The following is a 21112-nucleotide window of genomic DNA, read 5'->3' as shown; positions in this document are numbered from 1 at the left end:
ACCCCTGTCACCTGCTGGGACACCCATCCCTGTCCCCTCCAAGGATCACCCGTCCGTGTCCCCAGCAGTGACATCCACTGAGCTGCTGTTCCACCGGGCTGGGGGTGCTGGTCCCGGGGTATGAATGTACACCTGGGGTAAGAAGCAGGGGTGGGTGTTTGGGGTTAACTCCTGAAGGATGGGTTTTGGGAACACCAGCGGTGGTGGCACATCACTGGGCTCTTCTCGTGGTGCCTGCGGTCGGACAGATAGCCAGCAGCTTCTCCTTCCTGCCTTCTTCCTGCTTTCCCTCTGCTGCTCCCTCTCCCAACCGGGATTCCTCCTCCTCCTCACCCCGTGGCAGTCGCGTCCTCAAACAGGGGCTGTGGCCGTGGGCTCTGTCAGAGGGTGCAGCTTCACCTGCTGGCAGGTAATGCCCTTCAGTGTGTCTGTCCGGGGGTTTGTCCCTCTGTCCGTCCAGCTGCCGCGGAGCTGCTCCCGTCCTGCCGGGAGCTCCCGCCTGGCACGGCTGTTTGCTTCTCCTTCTCTCCTGGTGTAGCAGAGGCACAGGAGCTGTCGCTGGCACACGGAGATGCTCCCAGTTGTCACAGCCAAGGTGTTACTGTGCTCCACTTCCCAGCGGGGCTGTCCCGGGGGAGCAGGATGGGAGTTATAAAAATCCTGGTATTGCATTTAGTTTAATCTGTCAGAGGGCAGGATTAGGTGGGATGCTGGGAAGGAATTCCTCCCTGTGAGGGTGGGCAGGCCCTGGCACAGGTTGCCCAGAGAAGCTGTGGCTGCCCCATCCCTGGGAGTGTCCCAGGCCAGGTTGGAGCACCCTGGGCTGGTGGAAGGTGTCCCTGCCCATGGCAGGAATGAGATGATTTTTGAGGGCTCCTCTAACCCAACCAGCCTGGGATGCTGTGATGTAGCTGAATTCCTGTTCTGGTGTGCCCTTCTGGGGAGCTCTGAACAACTGGATTATATTTATTTTCATCTTAAATTTTCTTGATACCTCTAGAAGGTGAAAACCTGGTCAAAAGGAACCAGCCCCAGGGGCTGTAGGTGGACAGCCAGCACTGACCAGGGAGCCCTGTCTCATTCCAGGGTGTCTTACCCTCATCCCTGGAGATTTCCAGGCATTTATTTTTCATTTTTGCATTAAACCCTCTTTGGGGAGGCTCCTTTCCCAGCCCATACCCCGCCCCTTGTCCTGTCTGCTGCTGCTGTTGCTCTTTGGACCGGGCTGGGTTGTGCCGGGGCTGTGGCACAGGTGGCACCAGCCTGAAGACGCCCAGGTTAGTGTGGGGTGGAGCCAGGTCCCTGCAGGGGCTCTTCTGGAGGCTGCACACAGCAGGGAGGGCTCCCCACAGCAGGGAGGGCTCCCCAAAGACGTGGGAGAGGGAATGGGGTGTGGGTGTGGGGCTCTGGTCCAGCCTGTGCTGGGAGTAAAGGGAGTTCTGGTCACGTGCAATTGTTTATGAATTACAAGAGATGAATCATGGAAGTGTGTGCTTGGGAGGGACCTCAAAGCTCATCTCATTCCATGCAGGGACACCTTCCACTATCCCAGGTTGCTCCAAGCCCCCTCCAACCTGGCCTTGGACACTTCCAGGGGTGAGGCAGCCACAGCTTCTCTGGGCAGCCTATGCCTCATATCCCTCATAGGGAAGAATTCTTCCTAATATCCAGTCTAAATCCCTTCTCTTTGCTTGGAAATTCAAAGTGAGATGTTGTGTATGGGGCACCTGCAGCCCCACTGGCTCTTTGGAGAGGTGACAGAGGAATAAGTGTCTCCTGCAAAGACACCCTGAGCTGTTTCCAGCATCCCTGCTGTGTGCCCCTGCCTCTTTTATTTCATATCTGTGTGTTTTCCAGAGGATCCTTGTCTTGGCTCCTGTGCCAGGCCCTGGGATGCAGGCTGTCCCCCTGCAGAGCCTGTCGGAGCTGGAAAGGGCCAGTCTGCAGGAGCTCGCCCTGTACCAGCTGCAGGAGAAGCTGCTCCTGGGGGACCTCAGCCTGGACAGAGGTACAGTCTGGAGAGGGTGGGAGGGGACGGAAACAAAGCCCTGAGGAGGGTTGAGGCTGAGCCATTAATCTTGAGCATCCACGCTCCAGACCACGGGATGATGGTTATGCAAAGACATTTATGACAAATTTTGGTCATTTTTATTTTCCATCCGTGCTTTGGGCTGAGCCCCAGGAGCTCAATCAGCCTTTGGAGGGGATTGCGTGTCCACAGGAGTGTGAGAATGTGACCCTGCCCTGTGTCTGCCTCCAATCCCCCCTAACCCAAACCAGATGTGACTGCTTGGCAAGGTCCCCTCTGGGACTGTCTGAGAGCTGTTGGGATGGGACAGGCTTTGTGTTTGCATCCCTATCCGGCACAAATTCCCGATGTTGGGAAGGGGCTTATGGGAGGCTGGAAGATGCACTGGGAGATTAATGGGTGGATAAATTTAGGAGTTCCACAGGGACTGAACACAGAGGCCCTGTAGGGGTTCCTAGGGCTGCCCAAGTCCCCTGACATCCTCCCAGCAAACCCAGTGAGCTGGGGGTTCCACTCACTCCTTTGCTGGGGCACCTTTTTGCCTCCCAGCAGGGCAGGGGATGCCTCCAGCTCTGGGGTTCCAGCAGTGCAGGTGCAGAGGGAGTTCAGGGTTTCCAGCCCGCCTCTCACTTCCAGCAGGGCTGTCACCAGTACCAGGACAGGTGGGGCTGGGATCCCCCAGGGATGGAGTCCCCCAGTCTCTGGGCACCTCTCCCAGGGGTGGAACATTTCGCAGTGCCTCACCCTGGGCAGCAGGGGACACCCAAGCTTGGTTCCCAATCTTAATTAATATTTGTAAGGTTTCATGACATGAAATGAACTTTTAATCATAAAATGGCTTCAAGAAAAGTCCAGCAAAGCTCCTCTCTCCCTCCCAGAACTCCAGTTGCTCCAGGGCTACAGCACCAGTCCCTGGAGGAGTTTGAGCACTAACATCCTGGTTCCTTTTCGAGTCTATTTTATTTTAGGCTGTTGTGGTCCCATTTGCAGTGACACCCTGCAGCACTGGCTTCTCTAGGGACCAGTCCAGTGCCAACCCCCCCCCCCCCCCCAAACCCCAGTATTTCCTTCCTGGCTTGTTAATGTGCTGCTGGATAATTTTTATTGGCTTCCATGTTGATGTTCCTCATTCCAGCTGTCACAGCTTTCCTCTAAATCTTACAAAATAATCCAAACAGTCACATATAAGCCGTTCCTAGGAAGAGAATTCTTCAGGAATGAGGAGCATGAGCCAGAATAGCATGATGTGCCCTTGAAGGACTCAGTGTAGGCAGTCACTAAGTTCTCAGTTTGTTGCTACTGGATGTGCAACATGGGAGTCCTCCAGACCAGGATGGGATATATGATGGTGTTTTGTCCAACTTTGTCTGTGCTCTGTAAAACATTCCCCAAGACTTTTTGGGCTGTATTCCTTGTGTAGTGCTGTGGTATCCTGGTACCTGAGTGCCAGTCCCTCCATCCCTTCACCCGGGAAGGATGATGTCCATCTCCAGGGCTGGTCCTGAGGTAGCTGATGCTCATCTCTGGAGCTGTTCCCACGTAACTCATGGATCCCTCATGGATCCCTCAGGGCTGTGGCTGTCACACCCAGAGGCTGCAGAGGAACAGGTATCTGTGAGGAGGGAGCCTGTGCTGAACCAGCTCCAGGATGATGATGCTGAACCTTCTGTTCATCCTAGATGGACCCAAAGGCAGTAAATCCATCCGGCAGAAGCTGGAGAGCTTCTCCAAGGAGAGGAAAGGTGAGCACCCTCCCTTTAACCTGGGCTTTCATCCCTGCTCTCAGGTGGAATGGGTGATTTTTGGTGGGGTGAGCTGGGAGGTGCCTGAATCCAGCAGGATGCTTCGTCCCAGGTTGTTTTGCTGCTTTGGGGGTGAGGTGGAACAGCCTGAGTGTGATGGAGCCTGGAAGGCATGGACATGTGTGGGTGGAACACGTGGGCACATGAATGTGCCTTTTCAAGCTGTGCACATATAAACGTTTCTATTTGCCCATTTTCCCCCAATCTTGCTGCTTCCAGTTCAATTTTATAATCTCTTGAAGGACCTCAGCGACAACACTGGAGCATCCAGAATCCCACAGCAGAGCCAGGCAGGAATGAGCTTCTCCACACCGGTACAAAGCCAACCCAAGGAAATTATTTCAATTATTAGCTCATATTTTACTACATGGATTTGTGGCTTGTGTTCCCAGGGTGGTGTGGAGGGCGGGGGTGAGGAGAGCTCTCCTTGTCAGAGGGATGGAAAGGGCCAGTTATTTGGGAAAAACACCACCAATACTATGGCTGTTCTACGTCAGCAGATGTAGCTGAGACAAACCCTGTAGAAACTGGAGGTTAGACTTTGGGAGGAACCTTTTGGTTAGGGTATTTCTGGTGATTTATGAAGCCTTTGCTTCACAGGTACCATGGTACCTTCCTGGGCTTATAACCAGTAAAAGGAGAGAAATTCCAGGAAAAACCAACACAGGCTCCAACAAGCTCACTGATGGAGATCAGTTTTCCTTCCCATCTCCCTTGTATCTCCTTCCTCTTCCTCCAGCACCCCATTTCCCATGCTGTGCCTTCCCTGCTCAACTCTCTGGCACCCAGGATCCCACCACACAGTGCCCTGGTGCTTTCCAGGGGCAGCAGCATCCTCTGGCTTTGCCAGGTCCTTGGGAATGCTCTTCCCACCTGCCCCAGGTGCTCCTGGGGACAGGAAATCTGGGCTGAGTGCAGCTGGTGCTGTTTCTCCATGTGTCCCATGTTTTCCCCAGACTGCTCTCCCCACACCTTCGGGATCCCTCTCTCCCAAGTCATTGCCAATGACCGCGCCCACCGGCAGCTCCAGGAGGCCGTGGGGAAGAGCCGCCGGCTGTGCCTGGAGGTGGAGGCCACGGTGGCCAGTTTTCGGGCTCAGAGGCAGAAGAAATCTGGGATGGGCCCGAGTTGTGTCCGGGCACCTGATGGCAGCTGCTCGGAGGAGCCGCTTTCCCCAACTCTTCTGGACAGGAGCTCCTGGAGTCAGCGGAGGGTACGGTCCCAAAATGGGCTGTGATGGTCCTGCAGGATGGGGGGGTCTGAATTCAGCAAGAAATGGGCTTTTCCTGGGTCTTTTCTTCACAAATGTGAATTGGTTGTGCTCCAGGCAGGGTTGGTCCCAGGTTGCCCTCAGGGAACTGGGGATGTCCCTACTCCCCCTGGAGATGGACTGTGAGAGATCTTACTGATCCAGGGCTACCAGGAGGACATTTAAGGGTCCAGAGGGTTGGTTTAGCTTGAATATGGAGAAAATATTCTTCCCTGTGAGGATGGACAGGCCCTGGCACAGGTTGGGCAGAGAAGCTGTGGCTGCCCCACCCCTGGGAGTGTCCAAGGCCAGGCTGGACAGGGCTTGGAGCACCCTGGGCTGGTGGGAGGTGTCCCTGCCCATGGCAGGGGTGGAACAAGATGCTGCCCTTTCCCACAAACCTCTGAGATGGCAGCAGTGATGGTTCACTGGGATCTGGGGGGGTCATTCCTGCCCCCCTGCAAGCCCCCGTGCAAATCCCCCTGCTCCATCCCAGGGGGCCATGTCTGTGGATTCCATCACGGACCTGAGTGACAACACGTCCAAGCTGCTGGAGGCACTGCAGCTGTCACACCCCTATGAGCTGGACCCACGGAGAATTCCAGGCAAGAAGAAGACCCTGAGCCTCAACCCCATCACCTGGCAGGTCCCACGGATCGTGGACAGGTGTTGCACACACATTGAGACCCACGGTAAGGGCACAGGTGCCTCCAGCAGGTCACATGGGAGGCTGGAAAAAGCCCCTGTGTGCAGTGTGCTGGGGCATTCCAGCCCAGCCATTCCCCAGAGTGGGAGCAGACAGCTGTTTTAGTGGGCATGGATTCGTTTGAAGGTTGGACTTGATGATCTTGGAGGTCTTTCCCAGTCTTAATTATTCTATGATTCCTGGGGCAGGGCATCCTCCCAAATGGCCACCTGTGGAGAGTTCTCTGGGCTGGGTGCTGCATCAGAAGGGAATGTCACTGAGAAGGGAGTGACACTGTGTGTCAGTGACCATCTCCTGAGGCCTTAACTCCCTCTGCACATCCAGGCCCTTGCTCAGAGTGGCTGTGGGGATGGGAACTCCTCCCTCACCCACAAACACGGAAAATCTCACAGCTCCTCAACCTTTCCTTTTCCCCACCCTGCCTGGAGAGGGGAGGGTGCACACAGGAGCCCTTGCCATGGTGCTGAGGTGCTCCCAGGACCAGCTGGGGTGGCACAGATCCATGGGGATTTACAGCACTAACCTGTCTGTTTCCAGGCCTCCAAACAGTGGGAATCTTCCGCGTTGGGAGCTCCAAGAAAAGAGTTCAGCAGGTAAAGGGAGACTTTTACTGCATCCTCGTGGCCATACCACATGCAAGGGTCAGAGGCTTGTATGGATAGGCATGAATATGGCAGGCACTGGTGTGGAGAGGTCTGACACATCCCAGGCACATGCTGGATCACAGAAAACCTGTATCCTGCTGCTGGGTCCTTCTCCCAGCAGGAGACCAGTCCAGCTCCTTCTCTCCAGGCTGCCTTTGGCAGACAAGACTCCATTCCCTGGTTGGCACCTTGGAGCCAGGAGCTCCATCTGGTCCCACAGCCCATCCAAAGGGCAGCAGGGGACTGTTGGGCTCTGACATGCTTTTTAGGGGTGCCCTGATTTGGGGAGACATTGGGAATAGCTGACTCTTGCATCCTGCTGTGGCAACAGTCCTCTTGTCATGATGACTCCTCCAAACAGTAAGAACTGACTGTTGCATTATTCTTTTCCCTTCATCCATCTCTAAGCTGAGGGAAGAGTTTGACCAAGGGCTGGATGTTTTCTTGGATGAGCATCAAAGTGTTCACGATGTGGCTGCTCTGCTCAAAGAGTTTCTTCGGGATATGCCAGATTCCCTGATTCCCAGAGAGCTCTATGGAGCCTTCCTGAGCACAGCCAGTGAGTACCTGCTGAGCAGAGACTGCACAGAGCCATGGAGTGGGTTGGGTTGGAAGGGACCTCAAAGCTCATCTTCTTCCACCCCCTGCCATGGGCAGGGGCACCTTCCACTAGACCAGGTTGCTCCAAGCCCTGTCCAGCCAGGCCTTGAACACTTCCAGGGATGGATCCTTCCTCACTGCCCTCCTTTTCCAAAACAACTGGACAGTGGTGGGATGGGTGATGTGCTGGCTGGCACTGCCACGTGCAGTTACTCTAATCTGTGGGTTTGGAGGATTTTTTTTAAATTGGATTATAATAATCCCTTTGGACCAGGACAGTCTTTGACTGTAAGGCTGTGTGATGCCCAACACCATCACATCACAGCCCTTATCGGGGGATGTGATGTGGGATGAAGGATGGGACACCAGCCTGGCTCCCTCCAGAGCTCATTCCTGTGGATCTAGAGCAGGTCTGGAAGTGCCTGGTGGGCTGGAATCCTCACTAACAGCTGCTCTCTGCCCAGCCATGGAGGGGCCAGCACAGCTGGATGCCCTCCAGCTGCTGCTCTTCCTGCTGCCCCCCTGCCACAGCGACACCCTGCACCGGCTCCTGCGCTTCCTCAGAGAGGTGGCCCGGCATGCTGAGCACTCCTGGGATCCCGACGGCCGGGAGGTGAGGCTGATCCCGAGGGAACCACTGGCCAGGGAAGGGCTGCTCAGGCTGTCATGGTTAGAACTGAGCAGAGCTGCTGCAAGCCTGGATGAAACCCTTTAGAAAAACCAAATCCTTCACAGAATCACTGAGGTTGGAAAAGCCCTCCCAGCCCATGGAGCCCACCCTGTGCCCAATGCCCACCTTGTCCCCCAGCCCAGAGCACTGAGTGCCACGTCCAGTCATTCCTTGGACACCTCCAGGGCTGGGCACTCCACACGTCCTTGGGCAGCCCCTTCCAATGCCCGACCACCCTTTCCATGAAGAAATTCTTTGTGATGTCCAACCTGAACCTTCCCTGGCACAGCCTGGGGCTGTGTCCTCTTGTCTTGACAAGACAAGAGGACAAGATTGTCATGTCCATGACAGGCCTGGGTGACTCAGGCCACCTCAGGGATTTTCAGGGTGCCAAAACCCCCAGAGAGACCTGGCTGTGTGTCCATGGGCAGTGCAAGAGGCACTTTTTGTGGACTAAATCTGGTTTCCCACCTCCCAGTTCCATGAAAAGACTTAGGACTTTGCATTGAGGTTGATTTTGGTTGTTTTTGGGCAACTCCACTCTCTCTTTGATTCAGAGGCTGGTTTTGTTCCAAAGTGATGATATAGAAGTATTGATCCTTACCTGTTAGTAGGGGTCAGGAATGCGAGACAGGTGGGAATGAAGGCCCTGATGCAAGGAGGGATGGAGCATGTGCTTCAGCTCCTCAAACCCTTTGTGCTTGCCCTGCCACCCACTCAGAGAGGACCAAACCCCCTGGCCCTATCCAGCAGCTCCTGTTCCTGCTCTGGAGAGGGGAGGGATGTGAGGATATCCTGGGACATCCCATGCTGCTACATCCATAATCCACAGTTTCCTTTGGTGCTTCCTTGCCAGATTCCTGGGAATAAAATGACCGTTTCAAACCTGGCCACAGTCTTTGGTCCCAACATCCTACAGAAAGAGAAGCCTGGAGAGAAAGATGCTGGTGCCCTGAACTTTGAGGACAGCACTGCCATAATCCTGGTGCTCCAGAGGCTGATTGAGCACCACCAGGACCTGTTCATGGTGGGTGAGGCTCCTCAGGGCAGCTCCTCCAGACCTTCCTTCGTGCCATGAAGGTCCCCTCTTTTCTGTCCCCTCCCACCCTGGGGACATCTGACCAAGCTCCTCTGGGACAGGGAACATCTGGCCAACAGCAGAGGTGGTACCTCAGGTCTGTTTCTCCCCCAGAGTCCCAGTGAGGGGGGAAAGAAGAGTTAAAATGGGAGAACATAAAAGAGGGGAGGAGCTGGAAGGGGATGATGTGGGGTGGAGGTGCAGGTGTGGGGAGGATGTAACAGGGTGACCTTGCGAGGGTGGTGAGGGACAGGACTACTTCAGATCAGATCAGCTCTTCAGCAGGAGTCAGGGAGTGCTCATCCTGCCCTTGGGAATGTGTCGCCCTGGGATTCCCAAAAGGTTTTTTAGAGTCATGTAAAGGTTCATGTGGGAAGGAGAGAGCTCTGGGGCCTCCAGACCAGCCAGATAAGGGCTCACTTCTAAAACAGATCAGGCCTGCATCCAGCTGGGCTTTACTTCTTCACAGGGATGGGGAGCTGTGACCTGTCCAGGTCCTGTCCCAGGACTGCATCATCATCAGGCAAAGGATTTTGTCCCTGCCCCTGCTGAGCCTCAGTCTGTGCCCGGCCTCTGGGAAGGGTCTGGCTCCATCCTCTCTCCACCCTCCCACAGGACACTTGCAGACAGCAGTAAGAGTCCCCACAGGTCTATGAGAATGGGATATTTCTGGTCAGAAGTTTTGTAGCAGTTTTTGGGGTCTGCAGGGAGCAAAAGGACTGGGATTACCAGGGGAAAAGCAGAGCCTGTAGACCTTGGGAGGAGGTGTGGTCCATGACCACATATTGTCTTGGAGTCCTTCCGCTCTCCTCGGCTGCCTCTGCTCATCCTCCTGCCCAGGGGGATCCCACGAGTGAGTGTGTCCATCTCTGCCCCCAGGTCTCTCCAGAAATGCAGTGTGACGTCCTGAGGAGGCTGTTCCAGACAGATCCCGATGTCATTGATTACCTGCTGCGCAGGAAGTTCCCTGCTGTGCCGTGAGTCCCCTCAGGCTCCTCCCTGCACGGGGCAAACCCTGCTGATCTCCCTCCAGCCACCCTCTTCCCTCCACTGCTTCTGGCCATGAGCACCCCAGCAAAAGTCCTTCACATCCCAGCTTTCCTATCCCTCCGAGCTCCCTGTTCTCCTTGTTCCCTCCCCAGACTGTGCCAGGTCTCTCCAGAGCATCAGAATCCCTCCTGATGGTATCCACATGACTCTCATCCAGCCCCCTCCCCTGCTCCTGCCTCTCAGGATTGCACACTGGTACCTGCTTCATGTTCAGCCTTCTCCAAATCTCCTTGGCCCTTGGTGTCCACATTTCCCTGCATTTTTGCCTTGTCCTGTGTGTCTGTGCCTGTGTGTTTTGGCTGCAAGAGGCTCAGAATTGGAGCTTGTGCCCTTTGCTGTCAAATACAGTGGGTAAAAGGACCTTGTGTCCCATAAACTGGGCCCACCACCACAGCACCTAATGCAGGAGGGGTTTGCTCCCTGGGGTTGGAAGCAGGGGATCCTTGGAAGCAGGGGATGCTCTGGAGCCTTTGGTCTCCTGGTAGAGCTGGTGACTCTTCAGCAAGAACTGACTCTCCTGTATGAAGGGTTTTCCTGGACTACAGGCCACATCCAAGTCAGGTTGGACAGGACTTGGAGCAACCTGGTCTAGTGGAAAGTGCCCGTGTCCATGGCAGGGAGCTGGACTAGATGGTCTTCAAAGTCCCTTCCAACCCAAACCTTAGATTCCATAGTCTGTGCTACAGTTCCTTGTCTGTCTTCATAATCCTTTTGGGACTGTCCAGAGATGGCAGGCTTTGGGATCTTTGGGATCACTGCTAGAGGCCATTTGGGAGTGGATTTGGTAATAGAAGCATTTGCAAATAGTATCTCTCTCTTGCTGTCCTTCCTCAGGAAGCTGGAGCGCGAGGATTCCGCAGAGGACCGTTCTCCATCGGTACTGCCCGGCTGGACACGCAGCCTGGAGAGCAGCGCGGTGTCCTCGGAGCTCTACAGCAACGTCTCATTCCTCAACCTGCACACTGGCATCTAGAAAGCCCTGGCCAAGCCCTCTGGACAGGCTGGCAGCCTTTCCCAGCACAAACCAGTCCTGTGCCCACTCTGTGGGAGACCCCCGTGCCTGTGCCCTGGGGTGTGTGTGTGGGGGCAGAGCTGTCACACACGGACTGCCACCTCCTTGCGGGTCCTAAGCACTGCCATGCCCTTGGCACAGCCCTACCTCGGCCATCCCCTGCTTCACAGGAGTTTGGGGATTGAGATTCCCATCCCCAGAGCTGAGGGGACTGGAGTGTCCCTCTTTTGAGGAAAGGCTGAGGGTGCTGAGACTGTTCAGCTTTGAGGAGAGACAACTGAGAGGGACTTTATCAATGTATCTAAATGCTTTTGTAAGGGCCTGGAGTGACAGGACAAAGTGGAATGACTTCCCATTCCAGAGGGCAGGGTTAGATGGGATATTGGGAAGAAATTCTTGGCTGTGAGGGGGCTGAGGCCCTGGCACAGGTTGCCCAGAGAAGTTGCCATGGGCAAGGACAACTTCCATTCAACCAGGTTGCTCCAAGCCTCATCCAGCCTAATTCTGAACATTTCCAGGGATGGGGCAGCCACAGCAGAGCACTTTTGAGGGTAAAATAGTACTTTTGCAAACAAAACCAGGCTGGAGTGTTTGGTGGAACTGCTGCATGGGAAGAGATGAGGATGCTCAAAGGCCCTAAGCTTCATCAGTGGTTGGCTCCATGTGGGTTTTCTTGTGTTCACATCCAGAATTGTTCCAAGGGTGATGGTCCATGGTTCTACATGACCTTTAAATTGCCTTCCTCTGTGGAAAATGGAATGGGGGATTGCAGCTGGGGCTGGCTCTCCAGGAGCTTTGGGCTGGTGGGATGCTCCCATCACAGTCTCACAGCTCTGGGCACATCCTGTAGCACCAAGAGGGTTGTGAAGGACTGGATGAGCCTTTCCATGATGCTGGGCTGAGAGGGAGGATGGAGTACATATTCCACCACAGCCTGTGCCCAGTGCTGGTCTAAAGGCACCAGAACCTTCTCAGCTGCACTGCTCAGGGCTGGGCTCTTATTTTGCAAAGGGCTACTGTTGGGATGGGTGGGGAAGTATTTCTGGAGGAGTGTGTGCTGTGAGATAGCTGGTGAGACCTCCTGGGAGCTGATAAGCTCCAGAGACCAGCAGTGCTGTTGAGTCTGTAGGAGTGGATAAGCTTGGGACACCACGAGGCTGCTGAAGGTTCCTGAGGTCACCAGTGACCACTGTGAAACCAACACCATGTCCAGCAGCTGCTCTGGGTGGGGTTGCCCCTCCTGCAAGAGCAGCCCCTCTGGGGACATTCCAGATTCCTTTGCAGGGTGGTGAAAAACTGGCACAGGTTGCCCAGAGCAGCTGTGGCTGCCCCATCCCTGGAAGCTGGACAGGGCTTGGAGCAACCTGAGACAGTGGAAGGTGACCCTGCCCATGGCAGAGGGTTGGAATGGGATGAGCTTTAAGGTCCCTTCCAACCCAAACCATTCCATGATTCTATGGATGGGACAGGGCTGCTGACATGGGGCAGCTCTTTACAGGAAAAGTTCACTTTCCCAGGGCCCCAAAGGGGCAGGGAGGGCATGTGGGGCTCGCTGGGAGGAGCTGTTTCTTCCTCCTTTCACTACTGAAACCATAATAATCACTGTAGGGTGTTTCTCCCACCACATCAGAAGCCGAAAACTGCTCAGTGCCTGTGGAATTGCTGGAAACTCCACTTGAGGGCAGCCCAGCACCGGCCTGGCCATGGGCTCCTCCGACTGCACGGACACTCCTGCACTCGCAGGAGCAGCTGCTGGACCACTCCAGTGCTTGCTCAGGGCTGCTCTCTTTCAGCCTCACGAAATAAACCCCTCCCCAATCAGTTGCAAAGCTCATTCATGGAGCCTCAGCGTCGCTCCTGACCCGCGCCCGGGGGCCTGCTCGGCTCTTGCCGTGCTCCAGATCCTGTTCTTGTGGGCTCTTTTCCCTGCCAGCCTTGAGTTCAGCTCGGAAATAATCGGGAATTTTATGTCTCAGCCTTTCTTGACCCCAGATCACTGGGAAAACGGGAGGGCAGAATTATGTAATTCTTGAGATTGGAAAAGCCCTTCAAGCCCACCGAGTCCAATCGCTCCCCCAGCACTGCCAAGGCCACTACGAACCCATGTCCCCAAGTGCCACATCCACATGGCTGTTAAACCCCCCTAGGAATGGGGACTCTCCCCTGCCCTGGGCAGCTGTGCCAGGGCTGGACAGCCCTTTCCAGGCAGGAATTTTCACAGTATCCAACCTAAAGTTCCCCCGGCACAGCTTGAGGCTGTTTGCTCTTGCCCTGTCGCCGTTCCGTGGGAGCAGAGCCCGAACCCCCCGAGCTCAGACCCCCCTCCCGGTGCCGGCACCCCTCGAGCGCCGCGGTCTGTGGGGCGGAGCCTCCGGGAGGCCCCGCCCAGGCCCCGCCCACCCATCACCGGCGCGGGGCCAAAACCGCCGAGACGGGGACGGGACCGGGACCTGCCGCTGCCGCCGGGACCGAGCGCGGGGAGCCGAGCCGAGCCGAGCCGAGCCGAGCCGAGCCGAGCCGAGCTTAGCCGCGCCCAGCCCAGCCCAGCCCGCCCAGCAGCCGGTGAGTGCCGAGCCGAGCCGAGCCGAGCCGTCTCCTCGGAACCCCCTTGGAATCCCCCCTCCCGCAGGGACTCTAGTCCTGTATCCCTCTCAGCTCGCTGCACATCCCCTCGGGAATCCCCGTCGGGGACTCCCGGACTGTCCTGGCCGGGGCTTGTAGTCCCTACCACCCCCCATCCATGTGATGCCAGGCTGCTCAGAGAAGCTGTGGCTGCCCCATCCATGGAAGGGTTCAAGGCTGGGTTGGACGGGGCTTGGAACAACCTGGAATAGTGGAAGGTGTCACTGACCATGGCAGGAGTAGGACTGGAGGGTCTTTAGGATCCCTTCCCACCCAAACCATTCCAGGATTCTATCGAGCCCTTGCCTGTGTAGGACCATCTCGTACTGGGATGGAGCCCAGCTCAGCTGTAGAAGGAGCTGGAGGGATGGCTGAGGTGTCTGAGGAGGTGAATCAGGTCAGAGCAAGGCTGGCAACTGCCTGAGCGAGGGGACCCGGAGCCTGGCTCTGTCCTGTGCCCAGCCTGGGGCTGCTCCCAAGAGGCTCCTGCCGGGGCTGCCTGCCAGGTGGGTGCTCCAACACCTCCTTGTTTCCCCCAGCGATGACTGAGGAGCTCAGTGACCTGCTGAGAGAGTTCGACGAGGTGATGGAGGACTTTGACCGAGGTCCTGCGTGTCAGTACCAGCAGCACCTGGAAGAGCTGAAGAGGAAAGCAGGACACAGTGTGTATGACAGTGGCATCGACGAGCTGGAGAGTGAGTCTGGGGCTGGGAAGCGACATTGGTGAGCTGGAGAGTGAGTCTGGGGCTGGGGAGGGGCATTGCTGAGCTGGAGAGTGAGTCTGGGGCTGGGGAGGGGCATTGCTGAGCTGGAGAGTGAGTCTGGGGCTGGGAAGCGACATGGGTGAGCTGGAGAGTGAGTCTGGGGCTGGAGAGGGGCATTGGTGAGCTGGAGAGTGAGTCTGGGGCTGGGGAGGGACATTGCTGAGCTGGAGAGGGAGTCTGGGGCTGCAGAATGAGGAGCTGTGGGGAAGGACAGTGTCTGTCTGGGTGGAAGCTTTGGGGTTCCTCCATGGTAAACCACTGAGCTTCCTGCTGATGCTGCCTGACTCATCCCTGGTGGGCTGAGTGAATAACATGGGGGATGAATGCTGGATCCTGGCCCAGGACCCGCCAACATCTGCCAGGGCTCCTTCTGCTGGGCTGGCTGCTGCAGGACTGTGGGAGGCTTGGGATAACTGGGAGCTCAGAGGGACCCAATTCCCTCTAATAGCCCTGACAGTCCTTGTGACTGTGCCCAAGCAACCTCTGGTGCTCTTTGACCTGAGAAAGAAGCTCAGGTCCCTTTTTCCAGGCATTCCTGGCAGCAGGGGAAGAGGAGGCAGGCTGTCCAAGAGTGAGGGTGGCCCTGGCACCCTGTGCCACACCCACAATCAGTTCTGGCTCCTGCAATGTGTTCACCAGGTGGCTGTGGCTTGAGCAGGGACTGATGCTTTGTCTCTGCAGGTGCCAGCACATCCCCAGGAAGCAGCCTCAACTCCAGTGAGGAGCACCTCAACACCCCAGCTGACACTTATCCCACCAAAGGTGAGCCTGGCTCTGTCCCAGGGGGTTTCCCAGTGCTTCCCTCCATATGCTCAGCTTGTCTGGGTGACAACAAGCTGTCCTGTATGGAGGGGTGTCAGTGGCGTCCTACAGGGTTAGGAGGTGGGAATGAGCCCTGGCGTTCTGGTGGGATCCTGGAACAGCCATGAAGCTGGATTGGTGTGTTCCTGGTCAAGGCTGGATTGGCTGGGATGGGAGCAGCTGTGGTTAGGAACAAAGGGTAGGGGTCTTTCCTCTCCCAAATGAGAGGGGGAATGGGAAGACCTGACTGTGTTTCTCCCCACCAGCTAAGCTTGGCGACACGCAGGAGCTGGAGGAGTTCATCGCGGACCTGGATAAGGCCTTGGAGGGTACGTGCCCACTCTGATCCCTGCACTTCCCACCTGCTGGAGCTCCTCCACTGCCCCTGGCCAGCACCTTTCCTGCCTGGGGATGCTGCTGCAGGGGGCTTGGAGCCTGGGTTTGGTCTCAGCAGTGGAACTCTTCCTGCTTTTCTTTTGGTGAGGGGTTCATGGATGTCACCTCCCTCTTCAAGCTCTTTCAGCTGGGGCAGAAATACCAAGGCTTAAGTGTCTCCCTCCCTCCCTCAGTTTCCCCCAGCTGAGGAGGTGGAGGTGCTGGTACCTGGGGAAGGGGACTGGGAACATGTTGGTCCTGGCAATGAAGCCCCACAGGACAACCTGCAGAGCTGTTGATGTTTTGGGGAAGATGCAGAGGTACCTGGGCCCTCTGCCACAGAGAGCAGCCTGGAGGCTGCTCTTTGTTTGGGGGAGAAGGACAGCAGGGGGAAAAGAGGATTTTTCTTTGTGGTATAACCCAGCCCTGTGGAAATAACCCCTCTGGAGGGAGGAAAGTGGGTCTGTGCAGTGGCAGGGAGGGGAATCCCAGCCTGTGGGTTTTCCTCTCCATATGTTTCTGTCCTGGTGAGTTCCAGGGGGTGTCCCGGGGGAAAGGGGTGATACTGTACTGGGCATCTCCAGGAGCTGTACCCAGCAGCTCTGTGGTCTGGTGAGGTTGGCTGCTCCCCAGTAGCTTCTTTGATGGAGAAACTGAGGCAGAGGCTTTACTTCCTCTCACAGGAGCCCCTGCGTGACAGGCTGGAGGCAGAGAGAACCTGATTAAAAAAAAAAAAAAAGATGTTTCCCCCTGCACAGACTGTGTAAGGCACAGCTCTGGTATCTGTTCCCTTCCCTGAATATCCAAAATGAGGTGGCTGGTGGGAAGTGTTGCTCTGCAGGCTCCAAATGTGCAGGGAGGGCATGAAACAGGAAGGGGACCAGAACTATCCTCACTCCCCCAGATCTCGGCTCTAGCCCTGCTGCTGGTGAAGCTGAGGGTCCAGTGCAGCCCCAACCATCCTCTCACCATCTTTCCTCTCTGTATTCCCCTGCAGAGATGTGAGATGTGGTTGGGAGTTTGGAGAGGAGGATCCCCAGCAGCCGAGCCCTCCAGCTGCCTCCCTGCTGCACCCTCTGCTTCTGCACCCTCTGCCAGCCCGGGGGCAGCACCCGGGGCCAGGCTGGGGACACGGAGAGGGACAGGCAGCGAGGACAGACCCAGCCATGGGACAGTGGTGGCAGGACCCTGCCAACGCCAAGACGGGAGAGCCCTGGGTGGGCACCGGGCTCTGCCCCGCGTGGGGGCTGGTGGCTCCTGGGACTGAGGGGTCTGGGGGGGTCTGTGCCACTGCTGATGCCAGATTTTGGGAAAGATCAGCCTGTGGGGCATCAGCGTGATCTTGGTGTCCCCTCCAGGCTGGGACAGCCTGTTCCGCTGGTGGCATCTGTCACAGGTGGTGGCAGCCACTGCTGTCCTTTGCTTTGCATGGGGAGCACCAAATCTGGCCCCTCTCTCCCCCCCAAGTGCCTCTGCCCCGGCTGCTGCTGTAAATACTGTAAAAAGGATATTTTGACCTGTACAGAGGGAATGTGTTTCTATAAACAAGATTTTAAGTCTCTGCTTGTACGTGTGTCTCTCCTTTTCCTGTTGGTGGGGCAGGAGCAGGGATTCCTGGGCTATGCCCTGGCCCTGGGGCTGCCTGCTGGTGGGACTGGAATTGAAAGAATGGGGGGAGAGACCTCAGGGGAGCAAATTAAGCAGCATATGCCTGCCTGAAGGAGGGTATTGGATTGGGAACCCCTGGTCCTTCGTTCCACTTGGGAAGTGTGGGGTGGGAGAGGAGGCAGAGTCCATCCCTTTTCCTCTCCATTGGCTCATGGAGATGGGTCACTGACTGCTCCTCTTGCTGCTCTGGGGGTCCTGCTTCCAAATGGATATGCCCTGGTGCCATTTCCTCTTGATATTGCCACTGAACAGCCCCAGGAACAAGTGCCCCAGGATGGGTGTTTGCAGCCCTCTGCCAAGCCGAGCTTGGATTGAGTTTGGCCATTGAATGGGATGATGGGTCCTCCCAGGTTTCCCCTTCTGTGTTTCCCCACTGGAGTTTCCCTCCCCAGGAGCTGCCCCATGAGCACTGGGGTGACTGAGGAGGAACGTGCGGCTCTGCTTGTCTCTGGCTGGCAGCGCTGCCCTCCCTCCCTCCCTGCGGTCTCCGCGTGGAGCGGCGTCACACGCGGCTCTGCTGCAACTCTCTGAGCAAGGAACGGGCAGTTTCAGGTACTTCCCTCCTCCCTGGCCCGTGGGGGCCGAGCAGGAGGACGCTGGTCAGCTCCTCTGGGCTGAGAGCTGCGCAGGAACCTGCCGAGCCCACACTGATCCGAGCCCTGGGAGGAAGGGCAGGAGGGTGGCAGGGGCTTCTGGGCAGCTCCAGACACCCGGGCAGAGCAGGAATGGGGGCACTTTCTGCTGTTTTTCTGTGATGTCAGCGCTGATCTCCCTCCCAGGCGGAGCCCGAGGGCGTGAGAGTGTGTGGCGAGGTGGTGTTCGGAATGTCTGTGACACTCAGCGATCTCCTCATGATGCCCTGAGTCCTGCCTGTGACACTCGGAGACTCGCCCTTGGTGCTCTGTGGGGACACGCAGCCCCCATCACTGGAGCCAGAGCAGCAGGAGCCGCGGGGACTGTCCCCGCCGTGCTGATGGCAGCACCCCCTGTCATTGAGGACGTTTTTCCCCTCTGAGTCACCGCACGCCGCGTTTCGCCCCCGTCGTCTCGCTCTGACTCGGGGGTTTATTCCACCCACGGTCCCGTTCTGCCCTCGGGCACCACCAGCTCCTCCCCAGCCTCTGTGGGAAGGGGTTTTTAAGCTCCCACCCCCAGTGCAGTCCCCGATGGGTCACGGTGGTGCTCGGGCTGTCGCTGTCCCCAAGTGCCACTCACCCCCTCACGCCCCTTGGCAGTGGCAAACGTTGCCAAGCAGCAGCAGAAATAAATATTTTCCAGCCCCAAACCTGCTGTGGCTGATACACCCCTGCGACCACAGCACAGCCTTGGTGAAGCTCCAGGGGTTGTTTGTTGTGGGGGTTGCCAGGAGCGGGTTGGGGTGTCACCCCGGGCTCCTCCAGCCTCTCAGGGCTGGGATGGGTGTGTGGGTGCTGCGTGCAGGAACCTCTCCGGGGCTCATGGAACCTGCCACCCCACTGACACAGCTGACAACATCTGCTTGGGTTGGGGCTGGCACTGGGCACAGTGCCAGTATTTTGTGTGGGGTAACAGGGATCTGAAGCCAGCCCTGCCCAGCCTGTGCCAGCAGCAGCTCAACCTAAACCTCTGTGATGGGCTTCCCAGGGCAGTGGTGGAGTTCCCATCCCTGGAAACATTCAAAACCACATCTGGATGTGGCAGTTGGGGCCCCGGTTTCGTGGTGGCCTTGGCAGTGCTGGGGAAATGGTTGAACTCTGGTCTTGGAGGGCATTCCTACCTAAATTATCCCATGATTCAATCTATGGCTTGTGCATGTTGGTGAAGCAGATTCCTTGGGCACAGCATCTCTTCTGCTGGGACAGGGGCTGGATCTTCTTTCTTGGGGACCTCAGGAAGGGCTTGGGGACACAGTTGGGTGGTGGGGTGGCACTGAGATGGGGGCTGTTGCATCCACTGACCTGTTGTGTAGGGCTGTTGTGTAGCCAGGGAGGACCCCTGACCATCCCCACTCTCATGGGGGGGCTGAGGCTGAGCAGGGTGGTGGGTCAGAGGTTCTGTGAGTTGGAAGGTCTGTGGGCCAGAGGGTCTGTGGATTGGAGGGTCTGGTGGCCTTGCTGTGCACGTGCTGAGGAGGTGCTGCAGAAACAATCAGCAGGAACACGCACGTCCTGTGACACAGCGGTTCCTCCCCAGGGGCTCCTTCTCGTGGCAGCTCAGGGGGAGCTGGAGCAGGGCCAAGGAGCAGCTGGGATGGGCTAGATGGGATGTGGGGCTCTGCAAAGGGTCCTGAGAGGGACCTGATGGGAACTCACCCTCAGGAGGCACAGGTAGCTGACTGTGCCAGAGCTGGAGCCTCCACCATCAGCTGGGAGCTGCTGGTCTAGGCTGTCAGAGTGCAGGCAGCTCCCCATCCCTCACAGGGAAGAATCCCAGCCCTGGGCAGGCTGGAGCAGGGATGTGGCACTGCACAGGGTCACCAGTGAGGCTGTCACAGCTCTGAGTGCTCCCCACTGTGCTCCCCCAACGGCTCGAGGGTTTTCTTAGAAGCGAGAGCAGTGTGTGCGGGACAGGAGCCACAGGAAGTGGGCAACCAAGCCCAGGCAGCTGCCTGCAGCTGTTCCCTCAAACCCGGCTTTTCTGGAGCCCATGTGGGTATTTGCCAGCTTAGCAGGTGCTGAGTCCCACACGCTCTCTCCCACAGTCCTCAGTGAACCCCTTTCTCCAGACTGGGGGCTCCAGTCTACAGCAGATCTGGCATTGTGGGGGGATGGATGTGCTGGGACATGTAGGTGACAGCTCTAGCAGAGGTGGCCCTGGCTGGAGCCAGTCACCCCCTCACTGACTGCAGGATGGGTGGCCAGAAGCCTCCCTGGTGCCTACCACTGTGGGGACCACCTGTGGGCAGGTGTTGCCTGTGTCTCCCGGCTTTCCCTCTCTCTATATCCCCAGGAAGAAGGGATGTATGGAGGCATCCCCCAAGGCAGGACCACCATGCAGATGCCAGGGCTTCAGTCTGTGCCTGGGAGCTGATGGAGCTGGACACAGCCCCTCACCCTCCCCAGGCCTGATGCTCCTCATTGAAGTTGCTCCCGCCTGGAGGGAACTTTCCAGCCTCTGACAGGGTAAGAAGAGTCACCAGAGCTCCCCTAAAATCTGCACTTCAGAGAGGAACCTCAGCTGTCTGGGGAAGGGAAGTCCCCAGCTGCCCAGACAGTCTGGTTGTGGTGATGTAAGAGGCAGGAACTATTTTGGGAGGCAGCGTAACCCCGGGGATGCCACCTGCTCTCTTTCCTGTAAAGTACCATCACATGTTTTCATGGAATCGTGGAATGGTTTGGGTTTGAAGGGACCTTAAAACCCATCCAGTCCCACACCCTGCCATGGGCAGGGACACCTTCCACTGTCTCAGGTTGCTCCAAGCCCTGTCCAACCTGGCCTTGGACACTTCCAGGGATGGGACAGCCACAGCTTCTCTGCCCAACCTGTGCCAGGGCCTCATCAAGGGGAAGAATTTCTTCCCAGTATCCCATCTATCCCTGCCCTCTGGCAGTTTGAAGCCATTCCCCCTTGTCCTGTCACTCCAGGCCCTTGTCTCAAGTCCCTCTCCATCTGTCTTGGAACCCCTTTAGTCAGTGGAAGGGGCTCTCAGGTCTCCTTGGAGCCTCTTCCTCAGGTGAACACCCCCAGCTTTCCCAGTCTGTCTCCAGAGCAGAGGAGCTCCTGCCCTTGGAGCATGGTGGGACCTTGCCACATTTACAGGAAAGAAGGGAGAAGTTGGGCCCTTTTGGATTCCCCAGCAGGCTGGTGCCTGCAGATTGGGGTGAGGAGGTTCCTCAGCAGTGCTGACTCCTGAAACAATCCCTGGGGAGTCTCTGTGTGACCCCCCAATTGCCCAGGGGACAGGAGAGCTCCACAGCAGGGGTTGGTGGGGAGAGGGTGCATCCGCCAGTCCCAGGGATGCCAGAATCCATGGATGGGAGGAGGCAATCTCCTCTGGGTCCCCCCTGAGGCCCAGAGCACAGCAAGTGCCCGTGATTAGAGCTCTCTCTTTGGTGTTTCTTTC

The 21112-nt window shown here is 57.1% G+C and overlaps 2 protein-coding genes across 2 annotated transcripts; both read left to right on the top strand.

Annotated features, from left to right (window-relative positions):
* The first annotated feature begins 334 nt into the window (after positions 1-334).
* On the top strand, positions 335-12654 carry ARHGAP36 (Rho GTPase activating protein 36). The gene is made up of 12 exons (XM_071569202.1): positions 335-409; positions 1858-2008; positions 3709-3771; positions 4074-4145; positions 4788-5044; positions 5577-5772; positions 6324-6379; positions 6839-6989; positions 7495-7643; positions 8557-8727; positions 9658-9755; positions 10663-12654. Exons 2-12 carry the CDS (start codon positions 1894-1896, stop codon positions 10799-10801), a joined length of 1467 nt encoding a protein of 488 aa, XP_071425303.1. The 5' UTR covers positions 335-409; positions 1858-1893; the 3' UTR covers positions 10802-12654.
* Positions 12655-13264: 610 nt separating this feature from the next.
* Positions 13265-16955, top strand: LOC139678476 (regulator of cell cycle RGCC-like). The gene is made up of 5 exons (XM_071569335.1): positions 13265-13402; positions 14002-14157; positions 14908-14988; positions 15294-15356; positions 16400-16955. The coding sequence occupies exons 2-5, from the start codon at positions 14004-14006 to the stop codon at positions 16405-16407; spliced, it is 306 nt and encodes a 101-aa protein (XP_071425436.1). The 5' UTR covers positions 13265-13402; positions 14002-14003; the 3' UTR covers positions 16408-16955.
* Positions 16956-21112: the final 4157 nt, after the last annotated feature.

The sequence above is a fragment of the Pithys albifrons genome, chromosome 14 (genome assembly GCF_047495875.1).
Source record: "Pithys albifrons albifrons isolate INPA30051 chromosome 14, PitAlb_v1, whole genome shotgun sequence".
Classification (NCBI taxonomy): Eukaryota; Metazoa; Chordata; class Aves; order Passeriformes; family Thamnophilidae; genus Pithys; species Pithys albifrons.
The sequence above is the reverse complement of the archived record's forward strand: the minus strand, read 5'-3'. Positions and strand labels throughout refer to the sequence as shown.

What these genes read in the sequence shown, in the direction of transcription:
- ARHGAP36 (XM_071569202.1), top strand. Translation starts at nt 1,894, where the DNA reads ATGCAGGCTGTCCCCCTGCAGAGCCTGTCGGAGCTGGAAAGGGCCAGT. An exon ending in GAATGAGCTTCTCCACACCG is followed by an intron (nt 4,146 to 4,787) that starts GTACAAAGCCAA and finishes TGTTTTCCCCAG; the next exon opens with ACTGCTCTCCCCACACCTTC. An exon ending in CACACACATTGAGACCCACG is followed by an intron (nt 5,773 to 6,323) that starts GTAAGGGCACAG and finishes GTCTGTTTCCAG; the next exon opens with GCCTCCAAACAGTGGGAATC.
- LOC139678476 (XM_071569335.1), top strand. Translation starts at nt 14,004, where the DNA reads ATGACTGAGGAGCTCAGTGACCTGCTGAGAGAGTTCGACGAGGTGATG. An exon ending in TGGCATCGACGAGCTGGAGA is followed by an intron (nt 14,158 to 14,907) that starts GTGAGTCTGGGG and finishes TTGTCTCTGCAG; the next exon opens with GTGCCAGCACATCCCCAGGA. An exon ending in TGACACTTATCCCACCAAAG is followed by an intron (nt 14,989 to 15,293) that starts GTGAGCCTGGCT and finishes TCTCCCCACCAG; the next exon opens with CTAAGCTTGGCGACACGCAG.